General features: G+C 34.9%; 1 protein-coding gene across 2 annotated transcripts in view; it reads right to left on the bottom strand.

The window, feature by feature from the left end:
• Nucleotides 1-22,775, bottom strand: part of OLA1 (Obg like ATPase 1) — a 189,498-nt gene that overhangs the window by 72,747 nt on the left and 93,976 nt on the right. The window contains exons 1-2 of one of the 2 annotated variants that reach the window (XM_025850099.1): nt 16,873-16,949; nt 642-817 (exon numbers count right to left, since the gene is read on the bottom strand). In XM_025850099.1, coding sequence (XP_025705884.1) covers nt 642-716 — 75 coding nt within the window. In that variant the 5' untranslated portion in view covers nt 717-817; nt 16,873-16,949. Of the gene's footprint in view, nt 1-641; nt 818-16,872; nt 16,950-22,775 lie in introns of those variants that run through there. The other variant, XM_025850090.2, reaches the window with a different exon arrangement.

Below are 22,775 nucleotides of genomic sequence, written 5' to 3'. Positions count from 1 at the left end.
CTCTCCACCCACCGAGCCAGCCAGGTGCCCCAAGAAAATACATAATTAAGGCCATTGTTTTTTAATGTAAAAGGCCATTTGATCATACTTAAACTAAAAGCTTCGAAACTGATTTTGAAACATTTATTATATTTTACTAATAATTACTCACTACAATGAGAAAAAAACACATTTGAATATTAAAGACAATGACACGTGTTTTCACTCCATAAAGATTAAAATTATCTTTCTAATAGTACATTCATCCAGTCAACCTCTATGGAAGACCAATTCCTTGTATAAATCACTTCTTCAAATCCACAAAACTCATATTCAGTTGTTGCTCTAAATCTGTTAAGTTTTTCATCATAAAACTACACTTCTCTAACATTAAAACTTGAGAATATACATAGAAACCATATGAACACAATATTACTGCTAAATATGCCTTGCTAAGAACACTTTAAATAGCCTGTCATAATGACCCTTTCTTTGTTGCCAAAAGAAAATGAAGTTTCTCCATGATCTTTTAACAGAAATTATCCTTGGATTCTAAAATTCCACAACAATATTAGGTATTTTATTTTATTAGATGCATTATTTTAAAAAATTTAATTAAAAAATGAACTCAAGTATCAAAGAAGCTGTAAATTTTTACTTACATATTCAGGTTTTAATTTTTTATCTCCTCCTCTCACAGCCACTTTTTCTAGTTTATCAATAATGGGCCCAATCATTTCCTCATCTTTAAGCTGAAGTTCTTCGTGTATTATTTCTATATCTCGAATAGGATCTACACTTCCTTCAACATGCGTGATGTCATCATCTTCAAAAGCACCTAAAATAAATTAAAGAGAAGCAATCCAATAAACAAAACAGAAGGCCATTATTAAAGATTCCTAGAAGATTAACAACTTACTCAAATTATTCTGAATTTTTGCAAGTAGGACATAGTATACATATTTTTTGTCCTATTTAATAATATTTGGGCACTAGCAACAAAACAAGAATTCAAGAGCCTCAACATTTCAAAACCTGATTGAAATAAATAAAATTATGATCTTTACAGAAAGAAAATTATGCTCCAGAACTACTGCTATTTTCAGGTTTGGTACATTAAAAGATACTGAATTCCAGGCATGAGAGACTGAAGTTCTAAACTGCACTATTAGGGTTTCCAAGGGAAACCGGATTTGGGGTGGGGGGGTGGGTGAAATCATCTGGCAGACCTCTTCCCTGCTTCAATCTACTTTATCACTGTGGTTCTGACGGTGATTAGATAATGAACCACTCAGACACACAATTTACACAGCAGCTAATTTCATCGGCCTGATTTGAGGGTATGGTTTTTAGGGGGCTATCAAAGAGGCAGATGAAGGTGCATTTGTCATATATGAGTGACAACCATTCACACTATCTGAACGAAATGGTGCTGGCCCTTATTAGAAACACATGCTATTATCACATATTTAAAGTGCAGTTGAAGCCATAATTTCAAATTGCCAACTGGAAACATAAGGGTAAAACAACCAGATATTACTGAAGCATGTGTACTGACTTTATGCCCTTTTGAAGACATAATGTGGCAACATAATTCAACTGGGATTTACTCAAATTACCAGATAAAGAACAGTATCACAAAATGAACAAATACTGAGAAATATTATAAACAGAAAGCAGTGATATACCCACAAAACAAAAAACACATTTATAAATAAATTAATTTAAATTACCAACTAGATTATATACCCAAAATGAGATGTTTTCAAACATAAAGCATTGATTATTTTAGATAAAGATATCATAGGAATCATGACAGTTTGATTGAGTTTAACAAGAGAAAAACAGTGACCATAGCTCATTCTTCCATACCAAAGACCAAGATATTGTCATTACAGGTTACAAAGAATTTTTAAATATAATTTTCTAGAATTAAAAATAATTAAGCTGTTTGTATTTCAATGTACAACTATTCAGTATTATAAATTAAAAAACGTAAGTATATTGTTGCAATTAAAATATAAGTACTTAAAATAATACTTCAGTAGTCTTGGCATTAAACTGATGATATGTTAAATAGTGCCATACAAATTATATGAACAAAATTAGCAAGAAATGAGGATGTATATTATATCTTACTAGTAAATACATCAGACAGACAGTGATTTAGGTACATTTTTTGAATATTTGGAAAGTATGAAAAAAGTCTTCCTGGAAGCACAAGAATATTTATCATGTTTTGAGGCATCTTACACAAATGACACAATAAAATAGGAAAATAAAAATGAAAGCTTTGTGGCAGAGCAACAAAGACAGTATGGTCAGTTCAGTTATAAAAATAACTATCCTTTTTGTGACACTCCAAATGAAAAATAGCCTATAGAGTCATCATCATGTAAGAACCATTGAGTTCACTATAGCGATGTCCTCAACAACAGTAAATGCATCAGCAGGTTTTAAATGACAATTTCTTAACTGCAACCCTCAATTTTAACCAAGTAGATAACAGAAACTTAGGAACTGCAATTCTTCTGGAAGCAAAGAATATAAAGCTCTCTGATCATCTGAATTAATCGAAAGAGAAAACCAGAATAAAGGGAAATACCACGTGTCTATCTTATAACCTTTAAATTATCCTCTAGACTACACTCTGCCTGGAGTCTGTCAAGGATTTGGCTGGAAAAGAAAGTTATGACTGTATCCTCACTAATCCATTCCCCTACTATAAGAAAAAAACTCAAAACACAGACCCTATACACTCTGGATTGCATTGTTGTTCTTATGCCTGAAAGTTGTTGTTGTTATTATTATTATTATTATATTAATTTGTATGTGAGGTGGTAACATACTATGAGAAGAACTTCAATTTTTTTGATAAAAATATTGCCAAAAATTAAGATAAAAAATTAAGTGAAGAGAACATTAAAGTTACCCTTTAAAACCGAACAGACTTGTAATAAAATGAGGCCTAAAACAGCTGTAAAATATAAGCTACAGAAATTTGGTGGTCATATGGGCAACTTCCCAATTCTTAGAAAGTTTCTAAAAAGTTAGAGATTACTTCCCAAAGATATACTCCTAGGTCAACAAACTTCACTGTATACTTACATTAGAGCGTTCTTCCACATCTTATCTGTTTTTGTACAAGATTTCGTGGTTAAAAGTAAGGGTTCTGAAGTCAGACAGGCTTACTGGTCATAAAATCTTAGACAAATAATTGAATCTCTAAGGATCTTATTTTCACATCTTTAAAATGAAGACGTTTCTACCTCTTAGTGAATGGAGATGATTAAATCAGATAACATCTGTGAAGTGCTTAGCAGAAAGCCCCACACATAAACTCTTTCAGTAATTGGGGCATATTCTATTTTTTTAAATGACGTTAGAATTAATAGTTTAGAAGAAATTTCATAGTAATACACTCAAACATTAGCTTTGAGTAATATCATTTCATGTCATTCAATTCACCTTGTTATAGGTTAAAATAAGTTCTGTGAGTTTATAGAGATTCCCCCATAATTCATCTTAGTTCACCAGAACATTTTTATCCTAGTCCATGGCCAAAGTTATTTATTTCAACTTCACTTTAACTAAAACAATGATTATTATACTTGTTAGAATTATCATCATTTCTCTTTGGGGGAAACAGTGTACTGGTAAAGAAGAGGACTTTACTCATCTTGAAGATTATACTATATCATACTGAATTGTTTGATTAGAAAGTTATTTCCATCTCAATTGTCTTCAGTCCTGAATATGTCAAAGAGAAAATCTCAGTTTGGATGTGTAGTCTTTAATATCTAACATTTATAAATTTATCTTTTTATCAACAGAGCAGACCTCAGTCTTAGAGCTTCTAAAGGCTAAAAAATTTAATAAATACATAGTTTTTATTGTATTTATTTTTATTATCTTAAATTTTGGCAAGTGATACTAATTTTCCACTTATATTAGTGACAAAGTTTCCTGTTTAGTCAAAAAAAATGAGATCACATTTTTTTATAAAATCAAGAAATTTCTGAAAATATTAATTATGGTCATTTTGGTGACAGGATTTTATCTGACTTTTTTAAAACTTCTTTGGTATTATTCTGGGTAAAATAAGCTAATGTGACAGCATGTACATGCAGTAGGGGAGAGGTCATGCTGCTATGCAATACTTTAACTAAGATAGTAAGGGAGGCCTCTCTAACATGACACTGGAGCTGAAACCAGAATGGCCAGAAGGAGGCAGTAATGTAAAGATCTGAAGGAAAAGGGTTCTAAGAAGGAAGTATAAAATCCCTAAAATGGGAACAAGCTTGAAGTGTTTCAGGAATAGAAATATGGTCGGTGTGGGTGAACCACAGCAGAGGATGGTAAACAGAGGTTAAGTTGGAGAAGTAAAGCAGTTCACATACATTTTTAAGTCATGGGAGTTTGGATTTTATTTTAGCTGTAATGGGAAGCCATTAATTGGAGAGTTTTAAGTAGAGAGGAGACAGGGTAATAAGATTTGATTTATGGAAAGAGGCCATTTTGGCTAATTTAAAAAGAACAGATTTTAAGAGAGGGGATAAGAATGATGGCAGAAATAGGGATCCAAAGGGGTATGTGCACCCCGATGTTTATAGCAGCAATGTCCACAATAGCCAAACTGTGGAAAGAGCCAAGATGTCCATCGACAGATGAATGGATAAAGAAGATGTGGTGTGTGTGTGTGTACACACACACACACACACACACACACACACACACACACACACACTGGAATATTATGCAGCTATCAAAAGGAATGAAATCTTGCCATTTGCAATGATGTGGATAGAACTGGAGGGTGTTATGCTCAGTGAAATAAGTCAGTCAGAGAAAGACATGTATCCTATGACCTCACTGATATGAGGAATTCTTAATCTCAGGAAACAAACGGAGGGTTGCTGCAGTGGTGGGGGGTGGGAGGGATGGGGTGGCTGGGTGATAGACATCGGGGAGGGTATATGCTATGGTGAGCGCTGTGAATTGTGCAAGACTGTTGAATCACAGACCTGTACCTCTGAAACAAATAATACATTATATGTTTAAAAAAAATAAAAGAAGAAAGATAGCAGGAGGGGAGGAATCAAGAGGGGGAAATTGGAGGGGGAGACGAACCATGAGAGACGATGGACTCTGAAAAACAAACTGAGGGTTCTACTAGAGGGGAGAGGGGTGGGGGGATGGGTTAGCCTGGTGATGGGTATTAAAGACGGCACGTTCTGCGTGAAGCACTGGGTGTTATACGCAAACAATGAATCATGGAACACTACATCAAAAACTAATGATGTGATGTATGGTGATTAACATAACATTTAAAAAAAAAGAATGATGGCAGAAAGACTCAGTTAGGAGGTAGTAGTAGTAGTACAGATGAGAGATGACCAAATGAGTGGTAACTTAAAATAAAATAGAGAAGACGAGAAATGCTAGGGCAGGAAATATATTTTAGAGATGGACCATATGTAGGATAGAAGGTCATGACTGAAGATATAAAACTGGGAGTAATCAGGTATGTTTAAAAATTACGGGTCTGGATGATGTCATGTGAAGAGAGCACTCTAACACTCAGAAGTCTGATGGGAAAGAGGATTTGACAAAAGAGACTAGGGGGTGACAAAGTAAGATCTATCATTCAAGAAGATGGCCCACTTAGAAATCATGGTCACTTTCAAAGTTTCACATTCCAAGAAAGCTGGCATAAACACTGAAACAAACACTGACCAAGTGCAAGTTGGTAAACCAACTGATATGGAATCATTGACACTATACATGTCAAGAACAAAATCTGTAACATCAAGTCATGTATAAGGCTTCAGGATTCTCCAAGACAGCTCTATGCCAAAAGACAGTAGAGCAATGTCTTTAGAGTTCTAAGGAAAGACAGTGACTCAAGAATTTTATATCCAGCCAGCCTGTTTTTCATGGATAGAGTTTCATAGGAATAGAGATTAATGGCAAATAGACTCTGCATTAATATACTCTAACATATAAGACTGAACAACTGTAAGAATTAAGTTAACAAAATAGAACATATGTATTATAAACTACGAAAAGAATAGTAACACAAAAATTCGGAGACAAGGAAAAGTAGGTAAAAACATAAGTGTGCTAATTTCCTCATCTTTCCCAATATGGGATCAACAGATGGACCGATAAAGATGAAACAGGTAATTAAAAAATAGTTTCTCCAATCTTTTAGTGTTTTTTTTTTTCTTAAGTCTAGCAGGATCATGTAGGAGAACATATCTCTTGTGAAAAAATTACCTAAAGTTCAGTCATTTCTTCTGTATTACTTTGGTCCTTTTTCTTTCTTTCAAACCCAATAAAATAAAATATAGTATTCTATTTCTTTTTTAAAATTTTTTAAAATTTATGTGAGAGAGATAGAGCATGAGCAAGGAGGAGAGGCAGAGGTAGAAGCTGACTCCCCACCAAGCAGGGAGCTGGACTTGGGCTTGATCCCAGGACCCTGGGGTCATGACCTGAGCTGAAGGCAGCTGCTTACCCAACTGAGCCACTCAGGCACCCCCGTAGTATTCTATTTAAAATAGAACATCAAATTCTATTTAAAATAGCACACTAATGATCATATTTATATAAAACTGTTTCTCTCTCAATAACACTGACCAAATGCTAATAAAATAATTCCTGGGCAGTGAGCTATTGAGCAATTTTTAAATCATTAACAGTTCTGTCTTCCTTCAAAGTTTTTATAATGAACATGCATTGTTTGCACAAGCCATTTTTAAAGTTATTTTTAAAACACAATAAACAAGTTTAACTTGCAGAAAAATTAGCACAAATTTTACTTGAAATTTTGGTTTCACAGTGACTAGCCATAAGGAGAAAATCACTATTACCATTAAAATTATTTTATACCTATACATTTTTATACATATAAAATAGGTGACTGAAAATAATACCAACTATAGTAAAGCTGCCTTATCAAAAGATTTGCTACAGAAGAAAATTAACCAGAAGCTAGGCTGAGACTGGATTCCATCAGAAAGATTTTTGTTTTTTAAGATATTATTTACTTATTTATTTGACAGAGAGAAAGACAGCAAGATAGGGAACACAAGCAGGGGTAGCGGGAGAGGGAGAAGCAGGCTTCCCGTGGAGCAGGGAGCCTGACGTGGGGCTCGATTCCAGGACCCTGGGATCATGACCTGAGCCGAAGGCAGACGCTTAACAACTGAGCAACCCAGGTGCCCCCTCCACAAAGATTTTTACCCATCAACCCTATGTTTCCTTTCATAACAAAGTACCTTTCTCAAATTGTCCCTTTTCTCACATTTCCAACACTTCTCTTTTGCTACCCAGCAGCAAAGACTTAATCTTTCTCTTCATAGGGAAAATGCATGAGATGTTCGGAATATCAAAGCCCCTTTTTCTTCTTACCCAATCTTCCTTCTTTCCAGCAGTAAAAGAGAAACAATACCCCTATTTATGGCCAATCTCTCTACTGTCTCTGCTATGGATCTTATCCTTTCCCAAGGAAATTCACTCCACAGATTGTTCCTTGTATTTCTTGAGACCTCAATCTATTACACCTCTCCCTCCAATATTTGTAGCATCTCCATTTCCACTAATATTCTCCCATTAACATTTAAGTCACCTTTGGACATGAATCCCCATTCTAGTATTGCCTTCTTTCCTCCAGTGTAGAGCGATTTTTTTTAAAAGATTTTATTTACTTATTTGAGAGAGAATAAAAGAGGGCATGAGAGGGGGCAGGGTCAGGGGGAGAAGCAGACTCCCTGCTGAGCAGGAAGCCTGATGCAGGGCTCACTCCCTGGATCATGACCTGAGCCAAAAGCAGTCGCCCAACCAACTGAGCCACCCAGGTGCCCCAGAGGGAAATGTTTAAAAGAACTGTCTGTACCTGCTCTACTTCTTTACTTCCTACTTAAAACTTAACGCACTGCAGTTTGGTATGCCTCCACCATGTTATCAGAAATTGATCTCAAAAAGGATGCCAAGGACGTCAAGTAGCCATTCTTCAGGAATTCTGAGTGACCTCTCGGCAGCTAACTCCACTGACATAGTCTTTTTCACTGATTCCTTATAACCACATTCTCCTGATTTTGTTCTATTCTCTCCAGCCATTTCTTCTTAGGCTATTCCTTTTCTTGCTCTAACTACCACATAAATGCTGATGTCTCTCTTGGCTGTCTTTCTCTTATCCCTGTATTACACACTCATTAACAGAATTTCCAGTCCAGAACTCCTGAGTGGCTCCAGTATATTCTGAGGTCATAGCAAATAAGATGAACCAAAAACTCTTTTTGGTTATTATATAAATCATTTCTATTATAAAATCTATTCACTAAGTGAATAAATGCAAAATGTCAATGCTTATACTAAAGTTGTAACTTTTTTTTTTAAAAGATTTTATTTATTTGACAGAAAGAGACAGAGAGGGAACACAAGCAGGGGGAGTGGGAGAGGGAGAAGCAGGCTTCCCGTGGAGCAGGGAGCCCGATGTGGGGCTCAATCCCAGGACCCTGGGATTATGACCTGAGCCGAAGGCAGAAGTTTAACTGACTGAGCCACCCAGGTGCCCCCTAAAGTTGTAACTTTTAATATTTGTGTGCCTCATTTACTAAGAACCAGTCAAAAAACAGATACATTACTTGGTGAGATACATTTGACTACCCATATGGCATGGGACATCCTATATATTTACTTCCTGTGTGATGTGGCAGAAATGAGTTAACTATTTTCAATTATTATAAATGGGTTGAAGTTTGATCAATTTACTCATTCATTCAAAGTCTAATATCCTTTTTTTAAAAAAAGATTTTATTTATTTATTTTAGAGAGAGAATGAGGGGGGAGGAGGGGCAGAAGGGAAAGGAGAGGGACAAGCAGACCCCCTGCTGAGCACAGAGCTAGAAAGGGGGCTTGACCTCACAACCCTGAGATCATGACCTGAGCCTAAACCAAGAGTCAGACGCTTAACCTACTAAGCCACCCAGACGCCCCTCAAAGTCTAATATCTTATTCCATAAAGACTTGAATAAGAAAGATAAATCTACACTGTTAAGGATGCTAAATCTAACTGGGAACGATTTTAGAAATAAAAATATACTTCAGAAACTCAAGAATTCAGTGAACTGCTTTGCTCTATTTCTACTTAAATTTGGTCTGTATTCAGTTTTCAGAAACAAAGCACCCTAGTTAGATGTAGAAATAGATTTTAAAATACATGACGTCTCTAAGTGTACAGGCTTCACAGCAGTACTTTATATAAACCACCTGTCACGGAAACTTTATATTCCAAATCACATGGCTAAAGTTTTCTTGGAAATAAGAGGGTATGTGGTCAAGATCAACCAATTTGACTTATGTTTTTTCCACCCTTTACCACTACACAATACAGAGATAAGGAATTCCTTGCTATTTAACCAGTGCATAAACTGTCACCCCCTCAACACAAATATAAACCACAAGACGCTTTGCTAAATATAAGTTCCCCATTTATTTTTTTAAAGATTTTTTATTTATTTGAGAGACCAAGAAAAAACGAGAGAGCGCACACACAGAGGGAGAGGGAGAAGCAGACTCCCCACTGAGCAGACAGTCTGATGTGGGGCTTGATCCCAGGACCCCGAGATCATGACCTGAGCCAAAGGCAGATGCTTAACCTACTGAGCCACCCAGGTGCCCGTAAGTTCCCCATTTAAAGAAAGCTTGCTTATGTATCCAACAATACACTAAGTCTTTTGAGAATTAAAAACAAAAATCAAAATAATAGGACCTTGGTTTCAATGACTGGACAATGTGCTTGGAAAAACAAATATAATCTAAGAAGAATAATACTCACTAACAAGGGCTTTAAGTATAGGTTTAATTAATAATTATTCACCAAGGCCTTTAAATATAGGAAAAGAATAGTATAGGTAAAGAAGATGAAGAAAGGCATGACAAGTAACAGGGAAAAGCATCAGAGGAAAAAAATAAAGACTGAAATAAACAAGGCCTACTGGAAAGCTGAGTATAGTGAGAAATTGTAACGAGGAGTAGTAGAAGGTAAAAGTTTATTACATCAGGTAGGTGTGAAGGATAGGGAAGTCCAAATAGAAATATAAGTCTGGATCTCTACTGATAGCCAACAGGGAGCCAACACTGGTTTTTGTGGTAGTAACAAATGGAAAGCAGGATTTAGGAAGGTTAACCAGAAGTACGGAACAAGCTAAAAGAGAATCGCTGTACTCTGCCGAAGTGCACTAGGATACTGACGGGAGATATGAGGCAGGCAGGATGAACAGTGAGACTTAACCGAAGACAACAATGTCAACTAGAGAAAAGCAATGAGAGAGAGTGACAGAGAGAGAGATATCATGACAAGGTTTCAAGCCAAGAGATCTTTATTTGCATTTAAGGTAACATCAATACATGTAAGATTCAAAGCCCAAATCAAGCACGAAACCAAAAGGTGTTATATAACTAAAGTACGGACTCTAAGAAAAATAAATAAATAAAAATAAAAAATACAGTACAAACTCTAGAAAAAAAATTATTATGCAAATATACTGAATCTTAAATCATAGCACCGAAACATCCTGTATGCCACATTACTTCACATTCTTTCCAGTTTCTCCTATGTGGTAAAAATAAAGGTTTTGAACAACTGTATTCTAATCCAGAGACCTACCCCAAATCACTAAAAGGGTAGGGGCCATATTCATAAGCCAGTAGAAGAAATATTATTAAAAACAACGCTAGAAATCAAGACAAGGATATCCTGCTCAAAAAAATCTTTACCTTTTCAAATTTCTAATCCATTCTTCAAAGTCCCACCTTGTGTCAGAACTGTGATTCCCAACTTCCTTATAATTCTATAGGTCATTAATATTTAAAGAGAAGGGAGAGAGCTAAATTTGTATTGACAACTCACTTAACATCAATAATTTTATTCATAAACACTGGAAAATGCCAGTTCCTATTTACTTTCTGTAAATGACATGACAAAAATTCCTTATTGTATGGTGGAGAAGAATGGTTTAAAGCAGGAGTTAAAGCTGTTTATTGAACACTCCAGATGCTCTGATTCAGTAGTGTAGTTTAAGCCCAGGTTTACAGGTGCACTTTAAAACTCTACTTTTAATCTACATAGCCCCTCCTCATCTTGACAATAAAAGCAATTTGAGCAAAAACAGAGTCTAATTCATAGCTGGACCTCAAGCTTGTAATATTTCTTTTTCTCTGTGTTAAATAAAAGGTGTAGTTTAAGCTACTTTCCTTAAGTTATAAAGTGGGAAAAGGGCATCTTGATTTATTATATTTACTTCAAAAATCAATTTACCTTCTTAAAGATATCAGAGAACAAGGAGAATCTGGGAACACAGAAAAGAACCAAAATTCATTCTGCTAACAAAATTCTGCTAAAAAGGATATAGATATAAACCTCTAAGCTTTCAGAGTTTGAAGCAAATGAAAAGGGTTCTATCAATCAAATTTTAATTACATTAAATGGATATATTTGCAGGCCTCTGGAGAAATAAAATATTTCATAAACATATAAAAGTGAAAATAATGGGTCTAGTAACATAAACCGTTAATTACTTGATGCAATGGCATAAGCGGAATAGCATAACTAGACTTGGTGCGTTGTACTTATTTACAATAACAAATCAATCAAAAGTAGCCTTTAAAGTCTTTAACTTTCATTTTCTAGGAGAAAATCTATTATTTGAGATATAGCAAAGGCCCCCAAATAATCCAGTCTATGCTTCAGGTTAATTGTTTAATGCTGGAATAGAAAATAGAACTATGAGTAGCTAATAGAATTTGCTTTTGCTTTGCTTCTCCTCTCTCTCCTCTCTACTTTCATTATAGGAAAACTAAATCCTGGCCAAGAGGAAGAAAAACTACCATCCTTCTGACATATTCAAAAATTAACCAAGGTTTTCAAAAAGCTTTATAAAATAAAATGCACATGTGGCTGACTTTGAGAGACCAATCTAAAATTACAGAAATTATAAATGACTTATGAAGGGCTTTTAACAAAGTAGTTAATTTATATGGAAGCAATCAAACAATGCTAGAAGTAAAAAATCATCCCCAGGGGCACCTGGGTGGCTCAGTCTGCCTTCGGCCCAGGTCATAATCCCAGGATCCTGAGATCAAGCCTTGCATCGGGCTCCCTACTTGGTGGGGAGCCTGCTTCTCGCTCTCCCTCTGCTTGCTGCTCCCTTTGCTGTGCTCTCTGTCTTGTCAAACAAATAAATAAAATCTTTAAAAAAAAAAATCATCCCCAACTTTTGAGACAAATAGATATTTAGGAGAGAACAATAAAGTAGGCCAGTTAGGTTCTGAGACACCTTAGAAATTTTTATTATTTTCTCCTGATTTTAAGAGCTCATATAAGTTAAAAATGATGTTTTTAAGTAGTAACTCAAAAACAAAACATTAAGTAGGAAGAATGAGATGAACAAAGAGAAAAAAGATACAGATATAAAGACATGAAAACCAGGAAAACTGAAGCTTATACTAGTGCAATAGCAAGCAAAAAAGCCTTTTGGTTATTACTGATACCACTTAACTGATTAAAAGCAACACATTACAATATCATACATATAATTCTTTAAATGTACAGAATACTAAAAAACTCTGCCTTACAGTTACTACTATTGTACTTATGTTGTAGATAATTAGATATCCACAGCATTAAAGAATCCTTAAAATCACTTAAAGTTATGAATTATAACCCAGAGTCAACACCTGTACTTAATTATATTCAATTGCTTAAGGCTTTTACATTTTTATTTGCTGAAACATATCGACTTTTTTTCCTATCAACTCTTTCCAAAGCAGTAGGCAGAAAGGCATCTTAATGAAAACTAATATTCATCGCTCAATAACATTTTCACTCCTTATTCTATACAATAGATAATTTAAATGTATAAAAGACAACTTTAATCAATATTTTAAATTAATATTTATTGAGATTCTGCTCTACCTCTAATGTTGAGCTAGCTGCTTTTGTTGTATTAACCTTTCAACAACCATCTCACTAACTTCCTAATTTCTAAAACATCATTTACCCTTCTGCCAATAGAAAAAGCCCTCTATAAAATGGCCTTGCCCCACCCTCACTCTCCAAAAATCCTCAGTTCAGGTCAAACTTCTTTTTTTTTTAAAGATTTTATTTATTTATTTGACAGAGAGAGAGAGAGCAGAACACAAGCAGGGGGAGTGGGAGAGGGAGAAGCAGGCTCAGGGAACCCAATGCAGGGCTCGATCCCAGGGCCCTGGGATCATGACCTGAGCCGAAGGCAGACCATGACCTGAGCCGAAGGGAGATGCTTAACACAGGTCAAACTTCTACTGACTCATGAAGCCCAGAAGATGCTTCACATCAATTGTCACTATTTTTGCCCACTCCCTTCCCTGGGCCTCAAAGATATATACCCTTTCCATTACAAATCAAATCCGCCCCTAAAATGCACAGTTTAATTCCCCTCATCTTACAAGACAATTCTAGAGGAGTCCAGGTCGAAATGTCTACCATCCCTGAGTCATAAGAGGAGTTGTAGGGAAATAAAAGTATGGTAAAACTAGTAGCTTAATATTACCCTAAATTTGGCTCCCGGGAAGATCCATTTTTATACCTTTTACCGAGTTATGCTGTAAGCAGGGGAAAAAATGCAAAGAGAGAAATTAACAAAACCCAGAATGTTATCTTTACCACCAGTACTATAAGCAATGAATAAAGGAGTCATGCGGACTCTCTGCCATTCACAACATAAACTAAAGAGCAAATCAGAGCTTTAATTTTTCTAATGGTGTTACCCATTAATAGCTCAACTTTTACTCAAACTGATCCATTCTCAATAATTTCATCTTACATTTTCAATGCTGTTACTAATCCTTCTGCATGGAATAGTCTTCCTCCCTATTTCTGCCTTTCAAGAAAAGTTACATATCTTTCATGGCCTTAATTAGATGTCACTGAAATGATATCTCCATGATACCTTCTCTAACCATATCTGCTCTCTGAATTGTTAACAATATCAACTTTATTCACATGATTTGTAGCATGTATATCTAATATTAGAATATGTGATTCTATCTCCTAGTAACCTAAGCTCAAGGATTCTGTCTTATATGCCTTTCTAGTTCTCTCCAGTGCCTTGATCAGAGCTGATACACAATTAGGCATTAGGTGAAGTGAAGAATAAAGGAATCAATGAATGAATGAATGTTTCAAGCACTCATTAGCACTCAGAATGAAAAACTGTTAGAGGGGAACTATAGATTCTAGATGAAGCTAGACATGCAGCACAACAGCAAAGGATCAATTTCACAGCACACAATAAGGTATTTAGCAAGTATTTCAAAAAAACCAGTGCTAAGCATGTCAATCACATAAATTAAAAGAGTAAGTAAGACATAAAACACTAATAATAATGCAAACGATAACAGAAGGAGAAGTTTTTGTGTTTCATCTCTTCACCTTTGAACTGCTTGGCTATTAGTGATGAATATTCATTTAGTTATTTTCTGAGGAATTCTTGGATGTACTGCACTGGATTATGTATTATATCATGATTTTTTAAATTTATAAGTCAAATTAAGAAAAAACATACCTATAAACTATAACTAAGATCAATAAATGCAAAAGAAAAGGAGAGAGAAGGGATTAATCAGCACATATCAGGATTGAGGAGGGAAGTCTTGAATACAAATGAGGACTTTCAGGGACTGATAACAGCGAACAGAAGCAGAGTCAAGAGGACATTCCAAGCAGAATGGAAATATAAGTATGGCAGAAGTGATTAAGGGCACAGATTCTGGAATCAGACTATATGGATTCAAACCTGGGTTTCAGACTATTTGATTCATTAGTTGTGTGATTATATAATTTCTCTAAGCCTTAGTTTTCTTATCTGTAAAATATAAAAAATGTAATACCTATCTCATAAGATTGTTCTGAAGATTAAAAGTGATAATATATGTGAAGATCTTAGGATGGTGCCTGGTATACAGTAAGTAATTAGGATATGTTAGCTCTAGCTCCACTGATAAATGGAAAGCTAAAAGCAAGTGTATACCAGGGTTTCTCAATCTTGACACTACTAACATTTTGGGCCATACAAGTCTTTGTTGTGGGGGGCTGACTCATGCATTATAGGATGTTTAACAGCACCCCTGGCCTCTACAAACCAGATGCCAGTAACACACACATGTGCGCACATACACACAAGCATGCATTCCAGCTGTGAAGATCAAAAACGTCTCCAGATGGGTGCCTGGCTGGCTCAGTTGGTGGAGTGTGTGACTCTTGGTCTCGGGGTTGTGGGTTCAAGCCCCATGTCAGGTGTAGAGATTACTGAAAAATAAAATCCTTTGGAAAAAAAAAAAAGTCTCCAGACATTGCTAACCCACAGCTGAAAACCACTGGTGTACACTAAAAGACAAAGGTTGTCCTATATAGCAACCAAAAAGATACTACCCACAGGTGCAAACATGCAGATGTCAATTGATGGGAAACCTTATTTTATTTTAGAGGGGGAGGAGGGACAGAGGGGAAGAGAGAGAGAGAGAGAGAGTCTTAAGTAGGTATGGATCCTAACATGGGGCTCCATCTCACGACCTGAAGATCATTACCTGAGCCGAAATCAAGAGTCTGACGCTTAACCGACTGAGCCACCCAGGCACCCCTCAATTGATGGAAAACTTCTAACACTGATGGAAGAGTTGAAATTTAATCTCTTACATTATAAAACGCCAATGGAGATTTTCAGGGAAGAACTCTTGTGATCTTGCTCTTGCTTGCTTATTCACTCACACTCTCTTTAAATGATTCTATCAGTTTTGTACCAGATCTAATAGTTTGGAGAAATACTGATGATCCCACACAAAGCAGTAGACTGTTGGCTACTTGTTACAGAAATAACATGAAAGGGGTCAAATCTAAAAAAAAAAATAAAGAAAATCTTTACAAAGATTTTTGTGTGTCTACTGGGTAGGAAGAATGATATCAAACAGAAGAAATGAAATGTGGCCAGTCATAAAATTGGAGGTATGGAATACCCAGTTAAAGATACAATTATAAGACATATTTTAAAAACATTTACTGAATGCTAATCACAAAGAGAATGGTGCCAGGAGCAGGAAGGCAAATTTCAGAGATGAGAAAAAGCTGAATAAGATTAGTCTCTGCCTTCAAAGATGTTTACAATCTCATAGGGGAGAAATATCAGCACATAATTAATAAAAGAAAGTATATCCAGGATGAAAGGAAGCAGGGAGGGGGTCAGTTTTCAATATAAGCTGATGGAAAAAGACAGTCTCAAGGTTTCAAACTGGAACACTGGAGTTATGTAGATACCATTTAAAATGTAGATTAAGATTCATGTACAGGTTTTGAAAGAAGTATAAATTATTTTTTAATCCCATATTTAAGCATATTGATGCTGCGATAAGAGATAATATTGTCTCAGCTAGAGTTTGAAACTGGTGTTTAAATGCTAGAAAAATGTAAACATGTGACAGGTATTAATCAGTCAAGTAAATGGCTGGCTATTAATTTTAAAAATAACTTTTATAGCTTTATCTATAATATCAATGGATTATGACTTTTATCCAGTTTTTCTACAATATGAAGGAGGGGGAGTAGAAGGAATAGAAAAGGGAGGACTCTGGTGTTAGAACAGGAAAGTGATCGTTTGACTAAATCCACATTAAATAACAGGGAAGATATTTGTGGGTCCAAATGAAAAGTACTAAGAAGGTAGAGGTCCTAAAACCAGATAACATACCTCACAAAATTACATCCTTAAATAGAATAATCCACAGCTCTAACACAAGAGCTGAAACATGGAAGAACAGGTAAGGTCTAAAGAGATCAAAGGCAAACAATCACACCTTAGGGAGCCGATTGTATAAGGTAGGTCCCTGCATCCCTGTAGTCTTCCAATTCAATCCACTCTGACTGACTCAACAAAATGGGTACCAACTGCCTGAGAGCATTCTAGAATTTTACTGCTACCCTAAAATCCTAAAGATCCGGCCATCACAATCAATATTTAGGCCAAAGCAAACAATTGCCACCAGGTGGTGCCAAACCAAAGACAGTATCAGAATGGACCTGGCTGGACCTGCACCTTGTCACACCCTTTACCCCCCCTGCAACTAGCTGTGCAGGTTCACCCTAGTCATTCCGTTGTCTGGCAATAAAGTCACCTCATATTTCATGCAAATGAAACTTTTAGACCCATGTAGTACATTATGGCAAGCATTAAGGGGTGGGTTACTGGGGGGGTGGGGAGGTGGTGGTTAGGTTAGGAATGACAAATGGGACTTACTGAAGAAGCCCAGTTATAGTAGTACCACTTATCCACGGCTTCAGTTACCTGCAGTCAACCATGGTCTGCAAGCAGATGCTCTTCTTTCTGATGCACTGTCACTCGGTCAACAGTAGCCTAACACTACATCACAAGGCCTATATCATTCACCTCATTTCATCTCATCATGCAGGCATTTTATCACCTCACATCATCACAAGGTGAGTACAGTAAGATATTTTAAGAGAGGAAGACCATAATTTTCATTCACATAACTTTTATTACAATATGTTGTTTAAATTGTCCTGTTATTATTTTGTTAATCTCTTACTGTGCCTAATTTATAAATTAAACTTTATCATAGGTATGTATATGTATAGAAAAAAACAATATATTGCGATCAATACTATCCCTGGTTTCAGGCATCCGTGAGGGCTCTTGGAATGTATCCTCCACAGATGGGGGGACTACTATACACAGGAGTAGATTAAAAATTTTTTGGCTTTATGCTTTACTTCATTAATATAAATGCAAATAAAGTCTTAAAAATAATAAGAAAATAAATAAGAACGCAGTATACTAAAAGTTCTAACTAAGACTTTAAATAGTTGAACATGAACACAATTAAATCTTCAAGCCTTTCCCACATGGCTCTACTAATGAACCATGATCTTCAACAAGAATGAAAGGATTTGGTATCACCCATCCCCCTGAAGAAAGTTAAATGATCCTTTAGTTCTTTTGTCTTTAGAGCATAAAACATGGGGGCTATAGTAAAACAAAGTAAGACAAGTCTCCCTATCCCTTCCCCAATATAAAAAAAATATGAGTTTCTCTAAATCCCTTTAAATATTACCTCAAATTTTCCAGTACAAGACTTCATGGCAAACTTATTCCCCTCCATCTCCATCCTATCTCCTCCACCACCAGATTTTAGCACTGCTTATATGTTATACCTGTCAAGATCTGATGACTGTATGTTATGTATTCATCTGAACAGAACCACTACACTTAGTTACAGGCTATCATCAACCAATTCATTCTCTTGCTAAAATCAAGTCATCCAATTACTCCTTGACTAATCAAGGCTGTTTTGGCTTTTTCTTTTTTCAAAAGGTACTCAACAGCATAAACAGTTCACTTACAAGAAATGGAAAGGGGCTAATCAGCAGAATTATTGTTTTGCTGCTACAATTTGCAGTATTTAAATTTAGTTGCTGATTGGACTGAAAGTTTTATGATATAGCATATGAAACTAGTTTAATACAACTGTGAAGCTGTGTAGCTGTATTGTCTTGCCATGGCTATACTGGTCTACTTTGTAGGATAGACAACTGACTACTTTCTTTAAAATAAAGATATATTAAAAATAAGTTTCAGTATACTTTCCCGCATACATTGGTTTTATAAAGGTAACATGCTATTAATTCCTGAGCATTATTTTTTAAAGTTAGCAACTGTGTGCATACATACACATGTTGTAAAAACCTACAATTGCTTGGGGTTTTAATTTACATTTATTTTGGCTTCTAAGCAGCAATAAACTGAAGGGACATTATTTATTTAAGAAAATAAGTGTTATCTAGAAGAGGTTATTTTATATAAATACACATTATCCCTCACATAATAAATAAAACAGTGGACACTATTTCTAAAATGGGGAGTATTTCAATTATAAGAATAATCCCATGTGCAAACTGTAACATGAATCTAATATCCGTCAGTACTGTTACTCATATATAGAATTTGAGAGATTATTTAACAGAATGACTAAAGACTAAAATCTAAACACTAAACTGAAACCTTGAATTTTTTTCACTAAAAAGAAAAAATTTATGTGTCAAAATTTTTGAAAATTTTTAAGAGAGATGAGATCAATTCTTTAAACTGAGATTTACCTTGTTAAATGCAGAGATACTTTAACAAAAAGGACAGATGTTATTCTGCAGGAGGAAGAAATGCTTTTATAGTACAATGAATAGTTAGGCTTTTTTAAAAAAACACTACCAGATTTCTTATACATTAAATGTTGTGCACGAATCACCAACAAGAACTTACACATAGGAAGGAAAACATATACACACATAAACAGGATTAAAACAATTTCTAAATCTTTTATATATGTGCACATATATTACATAAGTATTACTCTATAGGGACATATTTTGCATGCTAAGACCCATCTAGAAATTAAATTCTATACAGAATTGTAAAATCATACTTCCATTAAATGTCTGATAGAACCACTTAACATACACATAAACATTTCAGAAAAGTCTTATTTTCACAAATGCACTGACAAGGTATACAAATGCTAGTACATTTCAAACCAACCATGTTTAATTTCTAACAAAAAATGTTATTTGAGTAATTTTTTAAACAGGATTCAATCTGACTCATCTATACTGAAATTCAGGAAGCAAATAAATTAAAAACTAAAATACATTAACAGAAACCTAATATTCTTTAAAGCTGAATATTTCTCAGTCAGCACACCTGCCAATATATTAAAAATAAGAAAATCAACTACAAAAGTGATAAATCAAATGCCATGGTAGACTTGACTTCTCGAGACAGCATTTTCAGCCGTCTTTTGTGGCTTTGTTTGGCGCCATAGTCCTTTAAGTTTTGTCTTCATAAAGCCCTAACTAGTTGTAATCATTTGCAGCCTAATTGTGGACATTTATCTGCTTTTCTTATGCATAGAACATAGCTATTAAAGCTGAATGGTGATGGTGTGAAGTATAGGTTAAATTGGGTGAAATTAAAGCAAATTACTCCGGGATGTGGAAATCTGAAAATAGAAACCACCAATGATTTGCAACCCTCTTGATGATCAGCTTCACAGAACCCTAAACGACAAGAAAACTTACATATTTTAAAGTTAACTAGGTTTTTAAAAATAATATGTATAAATGTATTTTTAACTACATGCACTTCTTAGTAATGTTGGAAAGATTATTTGTTTAACTCAGCTGCAATGTGAAAAAGATCTCGGGTTTCTATTTTAAATAGTGCAGTTCATTTCTTAAATGAGATTTCCTTTCCGTCATATAAATTTTTACCTATAAAAATTCATCCAACTATGTCAAACATAATCTATACAAATTATCATACATTATTTTACGAGCTAAGTTTTAACCCTGAATAAAAGTATTAATGCTGGAGATAATATAACACTGAAGTTATAGTAATAAAACCAAATTAAAAATATAAACATAAATGTATTATAGCTATAGGCATATTTATATATATGTCATATATAAATCTGCATGTGTGACTAGCATACAGAAAAAAATATAGAGGCCTAGAAATAAATATAAAACATTAAAATACAAAAATATTACTTTCATTTATCTAAAATCTTACTGTTTCATCCACAGTTTGGATAAAGACAATAAAACATGTCCATTTGCACCCTGCATGTTTTCTTAGGCAAGCAAGCAGAGTAGTATAAAAAATATACCAGATCACAATTTAGATGAACTTACTCTAAAGCTGGAAAAATTTTCTAGCAATGAAACTGACATCCTTTTATTGACTGCTATGCAGAAAGCATATTTAGGTATCTGGGGAGAGAGAAAATTAAGAGCATATGGCCTACACCTTCAAGGAGCTTACAGTCCAGTTGGAGAAATAAGACAAGACAAGCATATATAACTAAATCATGGCTGCATGAAATGGTACCTACTACATAAAGAGAGCTCCTGAGCTCAAAGATAAGAACGAAAGAGCAACCAAGGGGTTGGGGAGGAGGATCACAGAGGATATGGACCTTAGAGAATAAAACTCAGCCAGAGGTACAGCAAAGACCAGGCAAAAAGTGTAAAGTACATTCAAAGCACAGAGAGCAAATGTGTCTGAAGAAAATTTAAGAACAGATAAGAGAGCAATGAAAAACACATTAATGCTTGACAATGAAGAGCCTTGAGTACTAGGCAAAAAATGGAATTCCCAGGAAGGCATGAATGTTTTATAAGAAGCAGTAACATAATCAAATGCAATGACTCATGAACAGCGATACATCTTATTTCTCAATGATTACAACACAATTAAAAGTGATATGCCGAAGATGTGGATCTCTAGAATATTAGCAATATCCCTACACCCTAGATGCTCCCCTTTTCTTGCCTCAGATCAGGTTATGAACATAGCGCTTCTTACTTAGGAACTGCATCCTTATATATTCATTATCTTTGTATTTCAGAGTTAGCATAGTATAAAACCTTAATATTCGGCTACTGGTAAATTTTTATTCATGTATATTTTAAAACTATAGCAATAATATATGCTTCTAAATAATACTGCAATGTTAATAAAACTTAAGTTGGCAATTTTAACAAAATGCAATTATTTTCTGCTTTGTGAAAATTAAGCACTTTTTTCCCCTCTATGGTATGAGACTCAAATTCTTGGACACAGTCACTAGGGGTCATAAGAATGGTTAGAAACCACTACTCTTGAAAGAAGGAACTAGAAAAAGGAGAGACTAGAACGGTGATTTTTGAACATCTCCTACGGTACAGGTGATTCCCAGCCTCTCCTTGACTCAGGATCGCTAGAGTATAAACTAGGATTCTGCATTTTAAACAAAATGTATCTAATGCAGGTGGTCCCAGGGTCACACTGATCAGAAAAAGAGAGGCCCAGCAAGAATTTATTTACTAACGTCAGTTATAAAGCATAAGAACCCGAACTAAGAAGTGGTAGTGAAAACAGAATGAAGTAGAAAAAGAAAAGAAGCACTTCCAGAAAAGATCAACAGAAGTTGGTGACAGATTATAGCAAAAATATAAAGTAAATCATTATTATCTCTAAGCAAAAGTATGGATGCCTACTTAGAAAGTGGACCAAAAATTTAAATCTAGATACAGAAGACTGAACCTAAAAAAAGAAAGAGAAAAATTTTCATTTGAATACAATTCCTTTATTCAACCAAATAAACAAAGACTGTATAAAAATAAACAAAAAGAAATATCTTTTAAAACATGGCATTTAATAGAGTTTTGAATTTATACTAAGCCTTTTTTTTTTCCATACAGACAAGCTTAAAATTTGCACTACCAATACAGAGCACTATGTACCATTCTGCTTTCTGTTTGGTGATCCCACAAAGTAATATATTAGTTTCATTTTCATGAACAATAAACTTCACCACATAATTAATGAAGAGGACACGTTTTTATTACAACTCTAGTAATGAAATTTCATCAGAATTATACTGCTTTAGCTCATAATAATGGGATGTTTTAAATGAGTATTATGAGGTATTACCTGAAAAGAAAGATGATGTCTGCTAGTCAAGAATCAAAGTAAATTAGTACCTAAAAAGCTTTAAACTTAAAATTGAATGGGCATTTTCTCCTCTCTCCAAATTAAAAGAATTACAAATAACAGTGTTCAAGTTTGGAATCTGGAATGTACAGATTTGTTGTCAACTCCCAACATCTATCTACACCCTCTTCTAGACCCACCCTGCCATTA

This window comes from Callorhinus ursinus, unplaced genomic scaffold (genome assembly GCF_003265705.2).
Source record: "Callorhinus ursinus isolate GAN/ISIS: 27379988/994484 unplaced genomic scaffold, GSC_fseal_2.0 scaffold2, whole genome shotgun sequence".
Classification (NCBI taxonomy): domain Eukaryota; kingdom Metazoa; phylum Chordata; class Mammalia; order Carnivora; family Otariidae; genus Callorhinus; species Callorhinus ursinus.
This window is presented reverse-complemented; position numbering and strand designations above follow the sequence as displayed.